Source organism: Oncorhynchus masou, chromosome 3, assembly GCF_036934945.1.
Source record: "Oncorhynchus masou masou isolate Uvic2021 chromosome 3, UVic_Omas_1.1, whole genome shotgun sequence".
NCBI classification, from domain to species: Eukaryota; Metazoa; Chordata; class Actinopteri; order Salmoniformes; family Salmonidae; genus Oncorhynchus; species Oncorhynchus masou.
The window spans coordinates 26,331,787-26,346,853 of NC_088214.1; the positions used below are offsets into that span (position 1 = coordinate 26,331,787).

The window sequence follows — 15,067 nt, forward strand, 5'->3', positions numbered from 1 at the left end:
ATCATTTCCCATCAATTCCCATTATTAAAGTGGCTGGAGTTGAGTCAGTGTCAGTGTGTTGGCAGCAGCCACTCAATGTTAGTGGTGGCTGTTTAACAGTCGGATGGCCTTGAGATAGAAGCTGTTTTTCAGTCTCTCGGTCCCAGCTTTGATGCACCTGTACTGACCTCGCCTTCTGGATGATCGCGGGGTGAACAGGCAGTGGTTGATGTCCTTGATGATCTTTATGGCATTCCTGTAACATCGGGTGGTGTAGGTGTCCTGGAGGGCAGGTAGTTTGCCCCCGGTGATGCGTTGTGCAGACCTCACTACCCTCTGGAGAGCCTTACGGTTGAGGGCGGAGCAGTTGCCGTACCAGGCGGTGATACAGCCCGACCAGGATGCTCTTGATTGTGCATCTGTAGAAGTTTGTGAGTGCTTTTGGTGACAAGCCGAATTTCTTCAGCCTCCTGAGGTTGAAGAGGCGCTGCTGCGCCTTCTTCATGATGCTGTCTGTGTGAGTGGACCAATTCAGTTTGTCTGTGATGTGTATGCCGAGGAACTTAAAACTTGCTACTCTCTCCACTACTGTTCCATCGATGTGGATAGGAGGGTGTTCCCTCTGCTGTTTTCTGAAGTCCACAATCATCTCCTTAGTTTTGTTGACGTTGAGTGTGAGGTTATTTTCCTGACACCACACTCCGAGGGCCCTCACCTCCTCCCTGTAGGCTGTCTCGTCGTTGTTGGTAATCAAGCCTACCACTGTTGTGTCCTCCGCAAACTTGATGATTGAGTTGGAGGCGTGCGTGGCCACGCAGTCGTGGGTGAACAGGGAGTACAGGAGAGGGCTCAGAACGCACCCTTGTGGGGCCCCAGTGTTGAGGATCAGCGGGGAGGAGATGTTGTTACCTACCCTCACCACCTGGGGGAGGCCCGTCAGGAAGTCCAGTACCCAGTTGAACAGGGTGGTGTCGAGACCCAGGGTCTCAAGCTTGATGACGAGCTTGGAGGGTACTATGGTGTTGAATGCCGAGCTGTAGTCGATGAACAGCATTCTCACATAGGTATTCCTCTTGTCCAGATGGGTTAGGGCAGTGTGCAGTGTGGTTGAGATTGCATCGTCTGTGGACCTATTTGAGCGGTAAGCAAATTGGAGTGGGTCTAGGGTGTCAGGTAGGGTGGAGGTGATATGGTCCTTGACTAGTCTCTCAAAGCACTTCATGATGACGGAAGTGAGTGCTACGGGGCGGTAGTCATTTAGCTCAGTTACCTTAGCTTTCTTGGGAACAGGAACAATGGTGGCCCTCTTGAAGCATGTGGGAACAGCAGACTGGTATAGGGATTGATTGAATATGTCCGTAAACACACCAGCCAGCTGGTCTGCGCATGCTCTGAGGGCGCGGCTGGGGATGCCGTCTGGGCCTGCAGCCTTGCGAGGGTTAACACGTTTAAATGTTTTACTCACCTCGGCTGCAGTGAAGGAGAGACCGCATGTTTCCGTTGCAGGCCGTGTCAGTGGCACTGTATTGTCCTCAAAGCGGGCAAAAAAGTTATTTAGTCTGCCTGGGAGCAAGACATCCTGGTCCGTGACTGGTCCGTGACTGGGCTGGATTTCTTCCTGATTCTACTTTGTCTCTGTACTGACGCTTAGCTTGTTTGATAGCCTTACGGAGGGAATAGCTGCACTGTTTGTATTCAGTCATGTTACCAGACACCTTGCCCTGATTGAAAGCAGTGGTTCGCGCTTTCAGTTTCACGCGAATGCTGCCATCAATCCACGGTTTCTGGTTAGGGAATGTTTTAATCGTTGCTATGGGAATGACATCTTCAACGCATGTTCTAATGAACTCGCACACCGAATCAGCGTATTCGTCAATGTTGTTATCTATGTCCCAGTCCACGTGATGGAAGCAGTCTTGGAGTGTGGAGTCAGCTTGGTCGGACCAGCGTTGGACAGACCTCAGCGTGGGAGCTTCTTCTTTTAATTTTTGTCTGTAGGCAGGTATCAGCAAAATGGAGTTGTAGTCAGCTTTTCCGAAAGGGGGGCGGGGCAGGGCCTTATATGCGTCGCGGAAGTTAGAGTAACAGTGATCCAAGGTTTTTCCACCCCTGGTTGCGCAATCGATATGCTGATAAAATTTAGGGAGTCTTGTTTTCAGATTAGCCTTGTTAAAATCCCCAGCAACAATGAATGCAGCCTCCGGATAAATGGTTTCCAGTTTGCAAAGAGTTAAATAAAGTTCGTTCAGAGCCATCGATGTGTCTGCTTGGGGGGGATATATACGGCTGTGATTATAATCGAAGAGAATTCTCTTGGTAGATAATGCTGTCTACATTTGATTGTGAGGAATTCTAAATCAGGTGAACAGAAGGATTTGAGTTCCTGTATGTTTCTTTCATCGCACCATGCCTCGTTAGCCATAAGGCATACACCCCCACCCCTCTTCTTACCAGAAAGGTGTTTGTTTCTGTCGGTGCGATGCGTGGAGAAACCCGTTGGCTGCACCGCTTCGGATAGCGTCTCTCCAGTGAGCCATGTTTCCGTGAAGCACAGAATGTTACAGTCTCTGATGTCGCTCTGGAATGCTACCCTTGCTCGGATTTCATCAACCTTGTTGTCAAGAGACTGGACATTGGCAAGAAGAATGCTAGGAAGTGGGGCACGATGTGCCCGTCTCCGTAGTCTGACCAGAAGACCGCCTCGTTTCCCTCTTTTTCAGAGTCGTTTTTTTGGGTCGCTGCATGCGATCCGTTCCGTTGTCGTGACTGCGTGAATCAGGCCTTCATGGTCGAATTGCTGCAAACAAACCACTACTAAAGGACACCAATAAGAAGAAGATACTTCCTTTGGCCAAGAAACATGACCAATGGACATTAGAATGGTGGAAATCTGTCGTTTGGTCTGATGAGTCCAAATCTGAGATTTTTGGTTCCTACCGACATGTCTTTGTGAGACGCAGAGTAGATGAACAGATATTCTCAGTAATGTGTGGTTCCCACTGTGAAGCATGGAGGAGGTGGTGTGGGGGTGCTTTGCTGGTGACACTGTTTGTGATTTATTTAGAAATCAAGGCACACTTAAGCAGCATGGTTACCACAGCAATCTGCAGCGATACACCATCTCATCTGGTTTGAACTTAGTCCCACTATCATTTGGTTTTAAACAGGATGACCGAACACACCTTCAGGCTGTGTAAGGGCTATTTGACCAAGAAGGAGAGTGATGGAGTGCTGCATCAGATGATCTGGCCTCAACAATCACCCGACCGCAACCAATTTGAGATGGTTTGGGATGAGTTGGACCGCAGAGTGAAGGAAAAGCAGCATATGTTCAGCATATGTGGGAACTCCTTCAAGACCGTTGTAAAAGCATTCCAGGTGAAGCTAGTTGAGAGAATGCCAAGGGTGTGCAAAGCTGTCATCAAGGCAAAGGGTGGCTATTTGAAGAATCTAAGATATTCAATCTATTTTAATTTGTTTAACTTTTTTTGGGTTACTACATGATTCCATATGTGTTATTTCAAAGTCTTGATGTCCTCAGTATTATCGTACAATGTAGAAAATAGTCAAATAAAAGAAATACCCTTTAATGAGCAGGTGTGCCCAAACTTTTGACTGGTACTGTATGTAAATTGAAAAGTATTTAGTCTGTAATGTCTTTTTTGTTATGTGTCGGATCCCAGTAAGAACAGCATTCGCCATTGACGTTGGCTAATGGTGAGCCTAATAAATCAAATCAAATGCGATGCATTCCCCCACATACATGTTGTGGGAGCAGGGTTTGTACTAGAGGTCGAATGGCCGATTAATTAGGGCCGATTTCAAGCTTTCATAACAATCGGAAATCGGTATTTTTGGACACTGATTTTGCCGATTTAAAAAAAAAATATGATTTATTTTTTTACACCTTTATTTAACTAGGCACGTCAGTTAAGAACACTGCCCCATTCTGTCAGAACAACAGATTTTTACCTTGTCAGCTCGGAGATTCAATCTTGCAACCTTACGGTTAACTTGTTGCGTCGAGCAATCCCGTATCCGGGATCGTAATCATAGCCTCAAGCTCATTACCATAACGTTAACTATTCATGAAAATCGCAAATGAAATGAAAGAAATATATTCACTCACAAGCTTATCCTTTTGTTAACCTGTTAAATCTATGGGGGCGCTATTTCATTTTTGGATAAAAAGACGTGCCCGTTTTAAGCGCAATATTTTGTCACAAAAATATGCTCGACTATGCATATAATTGATAGCTTTGGAAAGAAAACACTCTGAGGTTTCCAGAACTGCAAAGATACTGTCTGTGAGTGCCCCAGAACAGGAGCTACAGGCAAAACCAAGATGAAACTGCAACCAGGAAATGAGCAGGATTTTTGAGGCTCTGTTTTTCATTGTCTCCTTATATGGCTGTGAATGCGACAGGAATGAGCCTGCCCTATCTATCGTTTACCCAAGGTGTCTGCAGCATTGTGACGTATTTGTAGGCATATCATTGGAAGATTGACCATGTCTCGTAAAAGTAATTATGTTTTTGTTTGGTTAGCTTTTGGAAATTGTAGAAATAAAACATTTTCCTTCTTCAGAAATTTCAGCTTGGCGGGCTAATGTTATTAAGCTAATTAATTTGCTATATTAATAATTGTATATTTAATGTAAGTAGACATGCAATCATAATTGACTGTAGCACATATAAAGCACCCACAAGCTACTGGTGGCTGAAAACACAATCATAGCGGGATGAAGGATGACGATTTTCCGGGCCATTTAAAGTGCGGGCCATTTAAAAAACACTCCTTCCTCCCTCGCCCCTTGCCCCGCAAGTGTATTCTCGTCAGGCGTCATGATACGTCATCAGAAGTGGGGATAGGGTGTATTTTAAGTGTTTTGACTGCAGCTCCAGAGTCTCTTTTTCAAGGGAGACCTGGCCAAAAAAGCAGCAACAATCAATACATTACAGAATGAAAACATACAACAACATGATCCAGCCTAAGAAAAAGCATTTACAATCCTTTGTAACAGTCTCCCATCAACATGTTTTTTTCATTCAGTGGCGCTAACATATCTAGATGAAGCCTGGATTGTAGACTATTCCATGCCACTGCTACACAAGATGAGAAGGCAGTCTGGCCTAATACTGTAAATGTCCTGGGGTCTTTAAGTAGCAACCACCTAGCAGACCGGGTATGGTAACTGCTGGTGGTGAAGGAGATAAGACTACAGAGGTAAAGTGGAAGTTTACCCAAAAGGGCTTTGTAGATGAACACATACAAATGTAGCTTTCTGTGCATATAAAATGAGGTCCAACCCACCATTTGGTACTAGGTGCAATGTTGGGTGACTGACTTGGCATTTGTAATAAAGCACAAGGATGCATGATAAACAGAGTCCAGTCTCTGTAAGACCGATGAGGCTGCGTGCATATACAACAAGTCACCATAATCAATTACAGAGAGAAAAGTGGCCTGAACAAGCTTCTTTCTAGCCATAAGCAGGAAGCAAGCCTTATTAAGAAAATTTAAAAAAAACAATTTCAATTTAAGCTTCATCACAAGATTATCCATATGAACTTTAAAGGACAATTTGTCATCCAACCATATAAAAGGTATTTGTAGGATGACACATTTTCAATGGATAAGCCACCAGATGTGACAATGCTAACCTTCTCTGTCTAAGTGCGAGCTCTGGTAAAGGTCATACTTTTATTTCTTTGTACATTCAGGCCCAGTTTCAGACCTTAAAGGGATGTGTGCAGTGACTGAAAAGCAGTCTGGAGCTTTTTGACAGCCTGAATCAGAGAAGGAGCACATTAATATGACTGTATCATCTGTATATAGATGTAACTTTGCTGGTTGCATCCCATTTCCCAAATAATTAATAGAAATTTTAGAAGAAATAAATTATTTGAACCCTGGGGCACACCTCTATTAATCTCAAGAAAGCTAGACTTGTGATTGTCAGCATATACACATTGTGTTCTGTCAGAAAGATAGTTCCTAAACCAATTTACTGACCCTTCACTGAGACCAATGTTACTGAGTCTAGCAAGCAACAATTCATGGTTGTTTTTTAATCAAGTGCATTTATGATGTATTTTGACACAGCCATAGCTGCAGTTGTGGTGCTATGCTCCGATCTAAAGCCAGACTGAAACTCACTTAGTAGTGTTCTTTTCAATTAAGACGTTCTTTAACTGCGAGTTCCCTAGGGATTAATAGACTTTGGCCAGGATAGGGAGCTTGTAGATAGGACAATAGTTATTAGAATCTGAGGGATATCCACCTTTTAGCAGTGGGAGGACATAAGCTGATTTCCAAATGCTGGGTATGGAATTGATCAAGAGACTCAAGTTCAGTAATAATACCAGCTGCTTTCTTTAAGAGGTAGGGATCCAGGTTGTTTGGACCTGCAGACCTTTTAGTGTCTATTGCCTTTAGTGCTTTATAGACCTCAGCATAAGAAACAGGCTCAAAGTTAAAATGGTTCACATGAGGGCCTATATCATGGTTTACTGTAACATAACTTACATCAACTTTATCCTTCACTTCATTAGAATCCATCATTAAATTGTCAGGAAGGACAGAGGATACATGAGAACCTGACACTGATTTGATTAGATTATATTTGATTAGCTTCCAGAATTTAGATAGAAATCTGATTTGGACTTCCTGATCAATCCTGTACATTTGTTTCTTAGCGTTCTGATCGAGGCCCTCATTCTTTATTTTTCTTATTTTTTTTCACCCCGTTTTCTCCACAATTTCGTGGTATCCAATTGGTAGTTACAGTCTTGTCTCATCGCTGCGGGAGAGGTGAAGGTCGAGAGCCGTGCACCCTCCGAAATACGACCCAACCTCGCCACACTGTTTCCTGACACAATGCCCACTTAAAACATAAGCCAGCCGCACCAATGTGTCGGAGGAAACACCATACACCTGGTGACCATGTCAGCGTGCACTTTGCCCGGCCAGCCACAGGAGTCGCAAGTACGTGATGGGACAATAACATCCCTGCCGGCCAAACCCTCCCCTAACCCGGACAACGCTAGGCCAATTCTGTACCACCCCATGAGTGTCCCGGACACGGCCGGCTGCGACAGAGCCTGGACTCGAACCCAGAAGCTATAGGTGGCACAGCTAGCACAGGCACCTGCTCCACTCTGGAGGCCCCAATGCCCTCTTTCTAATTCATTCTGCCAAGTTATCTGAAAACCAGGGATTGTCCCTTCCACTGATTTTACATTTCTTCATAGGGGCATGCTTATCACAAATGGACACAAATTTCATGTCAAAATAGTCCCAGGCAGTGTCAACCTCGGGAATCAGACTTACTCTGTCAATATTCGAGTACAGAACGCTTGCTCATCAAACTGTCAAAAATGTATTAATAAATTATAATGGGGTTTTGCTTTGTGATATCTAATTGGTAGTTACAGTCTTATCCTATTGCTGCAACTCCCATACAGACTCGGGAGAGTTGAAGGTCGAGTCATACGTCCTCCGAAACACAACCCTGCCAAGCCACACTGCTTCTTGACACACTGCTCGCTTAACCTGGAAGCCAGCCACATCAACGTGTCGGAGGAAACACCACCCAACTGACGACCGTGTCAGAGTGCATGCACCTGGCCCGCCACAGGAGCCGCTAGAGCACGATGGGACAAGGACATCCCGGCCACCCACACCCTCCTTTAACCCAGATGATGCTAGGCCAATTGTGCGCCGCCTCATGCGGCCGGCTGCAACACAGCCCAGGATCGAACCCGGATCTATAGTGACGCCTCTAGCACTGTGATGTAGTGCCTTACACCGCTGCGCAACTTGGGAGTCCCAATTTTTTATTTATAACACAGGCAATTGCACAGTGAACACTGACATCATTACAGAATATCCCAGTCGATGTGTTTTTGTCAGGGGTATTTATTAGAAGAATGTCCAATAGCGTTGATTTGTTTGGTGCTCTGGGAATTGGTCTTGTAGGCACATTAATTAATTTGCCCGAGATTCAGAGAGTAATACAGTTCTTTAAAAGAGTTCAATACATAGTCATTTAGCTTGTGTAGGAAATCAGAAACAGAGTTAAGTGTGTCTCCCGAAGCTGAGGGAAGCTGTTGCAGCTGACTACAGTGATGTGGGAGTTCTTATACAGTGCTGTTTCCATTGATCATCCTTGAGATGTTTCTACAACTTGATTGGAGTCCACCCGTGGTAAATTCAATTGATTGAGCATGATTTGGAAAGGCACACACCTGTCTATATAAGGTCCCACAGTTGACAGTGCATGTCAGTGCAAAAACCAAACGATGAGTTTGAAGGAATTGTTGGTAGAGATCCGAGACAGGATTGTGTCGAGGCACAGATCTGGGGAAGGGTACCAACATTTCTGCAGTATTGAAGGTCCCCAAGAACACAGTGGCCTCCATCATTATTAAATGGAAGAAGTTTGGAACCACCAAGACTCTTCCGAGAGCTGGCCGCACAGCCAAACTGAGCAATCCGGGGAGAAGGGCCTTGGTCAGGGAGGTGACAAAGAACCCGATGGTCACTCTGACAGAGCTCCAGAGTTCTTCTGTGGAGATGAGAGAACCTTCTAGAAGGACAACCATCTCTGCAGCACTCCACCAATCAGGCATTTATGGTAGATTGACCAGATGGATGCCACTCCTCAGTAAAAAGCACATGACAGCTCGCTTGGAGTTTGCCAAAAGGCACCTAAAGGACTCTCAGACCATAAGAAACCAGATTCTCTGGTCTGATTAAACCAAGATTGAACTCTTTGGCCTCAATGCCAAGCGTCACATCTGGAGGAAGCCTGGCACCATCCTTACGGTGAAGCATGGTGGTGGGACCATCATGCTGCGGGGATGTTTTTTAGCGGCAGGGCCTGGGAGATCGAGGTAAAGATGAACGAAGAAAAGTACAGACAGATCCTTGATGAAAACCTGCTCCAGAGTGCTAAGGATCTCAGACTGGGGTGATGGTTCACCTTCCAACAGGAGAACAACCCTAAGCACACAGGCAAGACAGCGCAGGAGTGGCTTCGGGTCAAGTCTTTGAATGTCCTTGAGTGGCCCTGGCAGAGCCTGTACTTGAACCCGATCTAATATCTCTTTAGAGACCTGAAAATAGCTGTGAACTCCCCATCCAAGCTGACAGACCTTGACAGGATATTCAGAGAAGAATGGAAGAAACTCCCCAAATACAGGTGTGCCAAGTTTGTAGTGTTATACCCAAGAATACCTGAGGCTGTAATCGCTGCCAAAGGCGCTTCAACAAAATACTGAGTAAAGGGTCTGAATACTAATGTAAATATGATATTTCAGTATTTCCCAAAAACATTTTCAGCTTTGTCATTATGGGGTATTGTGTGTAGATTGATGAGGGGAAAAAATTATTTAATCACTTTCTAAATAAGGCTGTAACATAACCAAATGTGAAAAAGGTAAAGGGGTCTGAATACTTTCTGAATGCACTGTATACGTTCACTTTAACCGCGAGCAATTCAAAATGTTTGGCTTTGGTAATTGAGAGAATTCCAGAGGTGTTAAACTTGGATTTCACATATATTGCAACCCCTTCTCCTTTACTCATCCGATCCGTTCTAAAAACCGTGTACCTATCAATAGAAATCAAGTTATTTGACACAGATTTCTTTAGCCAAGTTTCTGATAAAACCATTATGTCTGCATTTGTCGTATTGGCCCATGTTCTAATCATGTCTATTTTTCGAAATAGACTTCAGACATTTACATGCAAAAGGCCAAAACCTCCTCTGTTTTTTAAATCATAGGGAGTCGGTAGAGATTGCATGGTATCTACCAGCCCAGAGTTTCATCTCACATTACCAGAGATCAACAATAAAAGCATAACTATACATCTCAAGAATAGTTGTTATATACAGCATCCACCTTCACGTCAAAAGTGTTTGCTTCTGTAGACAGGATCAGGGTCATTAAAACTCAAATCTGAAAGATCAGACATAAAAACGGACAGACTGATTGGCAGCCATCTTGCAATACGAAGTCTTACTGTGGTTTGCCATGAAGACTTTGCTTTGCTGTATGCTCTCACTACTGTAAGTTGCTCTGGATAAGTGTCTGCTAGATGATTCAAATGTAAATAAAATATGTAAAAATTGGTGGTAGAGAACGAGCAGACTGTTTGGGAAAGAGAGGTGTTGTAACAGGGCTCCCTTGAGGGTTCCCTTGTAAAAGAGACCTTGGTCTCAATGGTGATAAAATAGCTATGTTGTTTAAACAAGAGAGTGTTCGGCTGCCATGCTGCATAACCTCCTCCGGTTTAATAAGCCATTGGTTACAGTTATATCTTTAACTGCTCTAACACTCTGAACTCAACCTTGCTCTTCTTGTCCTCACTTTATAGTGCTGCTCTTAGCACTAACACACAATATCCACACACACACACACCAGCTCTGAACTTTGCTACAATTATAGTAGCTTATACATGCATATTTTCTTAATTTCCACCAACCTAATTATATGAGAGGGTTCATATTGATGATCTCATCATGGGAATGTAACCTGAGATTCGTTTATCTGTCAATAACCAGCACATCGAGATAACAGCAGTGTGATTAACTGAGTCTACAGATGGTGACCTGCAGCTGCAGCACTTGTTAATCACACCAACAATTACGCTCTCTTTTAAAGTTATTATCCAGACAGATTGGATTGATTGTGTAGTAGTAAATCAATATGAGAAACTGTTTTGAGCTAAAGTTCAACTAGCTCTTTAGAGATAGACTTGAAATATAACCTGTCGTAACACACGAGTAGTGTGTATCAAGATCATAGAATAAAGAATTTTAGGTGCAACAGATCGCTGATGAAAGTAGGTTGCTCTTATTGTAACGACCCTGGGTTTATAAACGCGGATATCGACTATGCCGCTTGAGCATGATTTTGGGACACAATCGATAGCGCGCTGGACTTCGGGCAAGAAGGTTCGAGGCCTGCTTCCTGCCCGTTTCATTGCATTGGTGTCAGAAGTGATCGGACCTTGCATCCACGAACGTGCGTGTGCTTGACCGGTGAACGCGTTCCTATAAAATATGTTGAGTCGCAAGCTAGCGCGACGACGCGCTCTTTGAAAAGTAGGGAGTAGTGTAACGACCCTGGGTTTATAAACACTGATATCGACTGTCGCTTGAGCATGCTTTTGGGGCACAGTCGATAGCGCGCAGGACTTCGGTCTAGAAGGTCCGAGGCTTGCTCCCTGCCCGTTTCATTACATTACAGTATGCATTTGTTTGAAGCGAAATGTTATATTCAAATATTATTACCATCATATCTATTCCAATATGACACCAGTGTCGATGAAAATAAGAAATAAATGTAGGCCTAGCCTATAGAAAGCTGATGGTGTCCTCCTTTTTTAAGAGTCAATCAAAACTCTGTTTTCTCACACAATTGCATAGCCTATAGAAAATCTCATGGGTTCTCATGAAGTGTTTAACTAGATTTTAGATTACATTTGCTTTGATGTCAGAGTGATTAGAGGGACAATAGTGTTGAGTACCAGGCAGTTATTTGCAAGTTTGGTAAGCTATTAATGACTAAATGGGCAAGTGGAATTTAACTGCCGCCATGACTCGTGACCGCTGGTGTGGCAGTAATACAGTCACCTTAACAGGCCTAGGTGCACCTTGTGCTGGGATTAATAAAAGGCCACAAAACACAATGCCACAGAAAGAATACAATTTTGAGGGAGCGTGCAATTGTCGTGCTGACTACTGGAATGTCCACCAGAGCTGTTGCCAGAGAATTTAATGATCATTTCTCTACCATAGGCCACCACCAACATCGTTTGAGAGTTTGGCAGTACTTCCAACCGGCCTCCCAAATGCAGACCATGTAACCACACCAGTCCAGGACCTCCACATCCGGCTTCTTCACCTGCGGGATCATCTAAGACCAGCCACCCGGAGAGCTGATGAAACTGGGGGTTTGAGCAACCAAAGAATGTCTGCACAAACTATCAGAAATCGTCTCAGGGAAACTCATCTGCATGCTCGTCATCCTCACCATGGTCTTGACTGCAGTTCAGCGTTGTAACCGACTTCAGTGGGCAAATGCTCACCATCGATGGCCTCTGGCATGCTGAAGAAGTGTGCTCTTCACGGATGAATCCCAGTTTCAACTGTACCAGGCAGCGGTTTGCTGATGTCAACATTGTGAACAGAGAGCCACATAGTGGTGGTGTGGTTATGGTATGGGCAGGCATAAGCTACGGACAATGAACATAATTGTATTTTATCGATCACAATTTGAATGCACACGGATACCGTGACGAGATCCTAAGGCCCATTTGCGTGCCATTCATCCGCAGTCATCACCTCATGTTTCAGCATGATAATGCACGGCCCCATGTCGCAAGGACCTGTACACAATTCCTGGAAGCTGAAAAAAAAAATATCCAATCAGGATTTTTTCTTTCCTGGTCTCTGGGGAGATAAATCTAGCTAGTTAAAGGCATATGCCATTTAACTGTATTAGGGAAAAATGTGGGTGTGACAGTGGAATCATCCAATCCCATTTTGACTTAATGAGTGGACCATTTTTACAAAAAGTATGGAAACTTCTGCCTTCTTGAAGGCCAACGGTCACTGCGCAATAGCTAGCTAGCTTTTGTTGTCAGCTAGTTTGCAGCAGCTGCAGCAGGTGTTATCAAAGAGGATGTTGTTGCTAATTTGTTAGCTTCTCCCTTTTCAAAAATAACTTTCAACAAGTTAAGTTTCAAATGATCATCATCTGGTGAGTGGAACTGTATTTTTTAATGCAGCATGCTTGCTGTTAGCCACCTCTTTGAAAATAACTTTTATGTGAAACATTGTTGCATTTATAGTGGAACTGACAGCATTTTTGCAACATGGAATGTTATTCAAATCTGTTTATACCCTGTTAGCAATGAGGAATCGGCCCAGAAGTGGCCCTCTTCCGGGGAGCCGGAACTGATTGAATCGGCCCGGAATTAGGTGTTGGACTCGGCCCGGAATCAGAATGAATGACTGCCCAGAATTGGCCCAAGTACATCGGCCGTTTCAGTCTACCAGAATTCAGCGGCATCGTACCAGAATCCCCCCAGAAGCGGCCTGATGCAAATTTAAATTAATGTATACAAAATTACCAGATTTAGTCATTTAAAATATGACTATTATACATTTTATACATACAAATTATACCCATCCACAAACATAATTTTGTCTCGGAGGAAACACCTGGTGACCGTGTCAGCGTGCATGCGCCTAGCCTGCCACAGGCGTCACCGCAGCGCGATAGGACAGGGACATTCCGGGCCGGCCAAACCCTCCCCTAACTTGGACAACGCTGGGCCAAATTGTGCGTCGCCTCATGGGTCTCCCACTGGTCTCAAACCAGCATTTGTAGAAACGCAGTTTGCACTGCGAAGCAGTGTCTTCGATCGCTGCACCACTCGGGAAGTTCCATCTACAAAGTCTTTAATGTTTATCAATGGCCTTGCACAAAGTATTAAAATGCTAAAATACTATACAGGACTCTTAAAGAATTTCATTTAAATGTTAATTGTATTTTTTGATCACAGAAACAATGAGGAAAATATGGAAAAATAAATAGATAATGAAATGTTAATTATATAAAGCAGACCATGTAATCATCTGCCAGAGAGTACCCCCAATGGGCCTGAGCCCCAAGTAATACATTTGGGCCAGATAAGTCACACCAGAATCGGCCCGAGCTCAATCCCCGCATCAAAGCCATAAGTAATACTGCCGAAGGCGGCACAGACTCGGGCCACATGACGTCGGCCGAGTCTGACTCTCAGCCGGACTCGGCCCAGATCCACACCCCCAGGATGAATATGGCACTTAAAAAAAACATATCTGACAAGCAACCACTTAGATATGGTAATTTTCACATTTTCATAAATTCTTAGAATGTTTGGGAATACACTAAGGCATTTGGGAAAGTGGCCTTGCGTTTGGGCAAATGATAGCCACTGCAATAAATTAAACCAAAACGGGAGTCTACACAGACTGGTGCGCAATAGCCAATCAGAGCTACAGTAGACCTTTACACAAACAACTTATTTGCCACACAGGCCTGCCATCATTCATTTTGAATTGGACCGTGTGTTTACAGGCAGTTGCAACAGCACAACTTTAGATCATTAGAGCGCATTTGCCAAAAGCTCACAATACACCTGAATGGATTCATGTAAATATGTAAACACCACGGGATTCCTCCTGTACAGTCCTATTGATCACGCAACCTTGAAAAGGTAGGCTCTCTCTCCCTCAGTTACACACACCAACTGGGGCGGCAGGGTAGCCTAGTGGTTAGAGCATTGGACTAGTAACCGGAAGGTTGCAAGTTCAAATCCCCAAGCTGACAAGGTACAAATCTGTCATTCTGCCCCTGAACAGGCAGTTAACCCACTGTTCCTAGGCTGTCATTGAAAATAAGAATTTGTTTTTAACTGACTTGCCTAGTTAAATAAAATAATGTTAGACAGAGCAAGATGAGCTAAAATCTAACGAAGGAACGTTAGATAAACCGTCTCAAAAGTTTTCAGCTATTTGGCCATCAAAATCAAACTGATAAACGGGAAATTGTAACCTCCTCGTCCTTCTGCAGGTTGCCTGCCAATGCATACTTGTCAAAACAAAGTACCCAAGTTAACTGGCTGAAGTTGGCTAACTTCCTAGCTAGCTACATCCAGACACAAACAAGAGAACTTCACTTTGAAAATTTCCTCGCCATAGCAGAGCTAGTTAGGCCGTTTACATGTTATCTAGAGCGTTCTTGACTAACTAGGACTTTTTTTCCTAAATTTACTTGACATGGTCATATTCAACAGGTGTGGCGCGTTCGTAATTTCATCAGTTGTTCTGCGCTCTCGCACACTCAGACACTCAGAGTGCACACTCAGAGTGCTCTGAAATCAGAGTAGAGTGAGTAGCCAGAATAAATTTGCGAACACGAGGTATGCTAACTGGATAAAAGTAGTTCAAGTTCTTGCTAGCTAACCAAATGACACTTGCATCTGTAGATGTGTATAGTCACCGAAAAACAATGAGGGGAAAAGGTCA

General features: G+C 44.0%; 1 protein-coding gene across 4 annotated transcripts in view; it reads left to right on the top strand.

Annotated features, from left to right (window-relative positions):
- LOC135513632 (catenin delta-2-like) overlaps positions 1-15,067 on the top strand; it is a 141,155-nt gene that overhangs the window by 50,104 nt on the left and 75,984 nt on the right. The window contains exon 1 of one of the 4 annotated variants that reach the window (XM_064936514.1): positions 12,665-12,752. The exons of the other annotated variants lie outside the window; for them this stretch is intronic. Within the exon in view, the coding sequence (XP_064792586.1) occupies positions 12,739-12,752 (14 nt within the window). The 5' untranslated portion in view covers positions 12,665-12,738. Of the gene's footprint in view, positions 1-12,664; positions 12,753-15,067 lie in introns of those variants that run through there. 4 annotated transcript variants of the gene reach the window in all.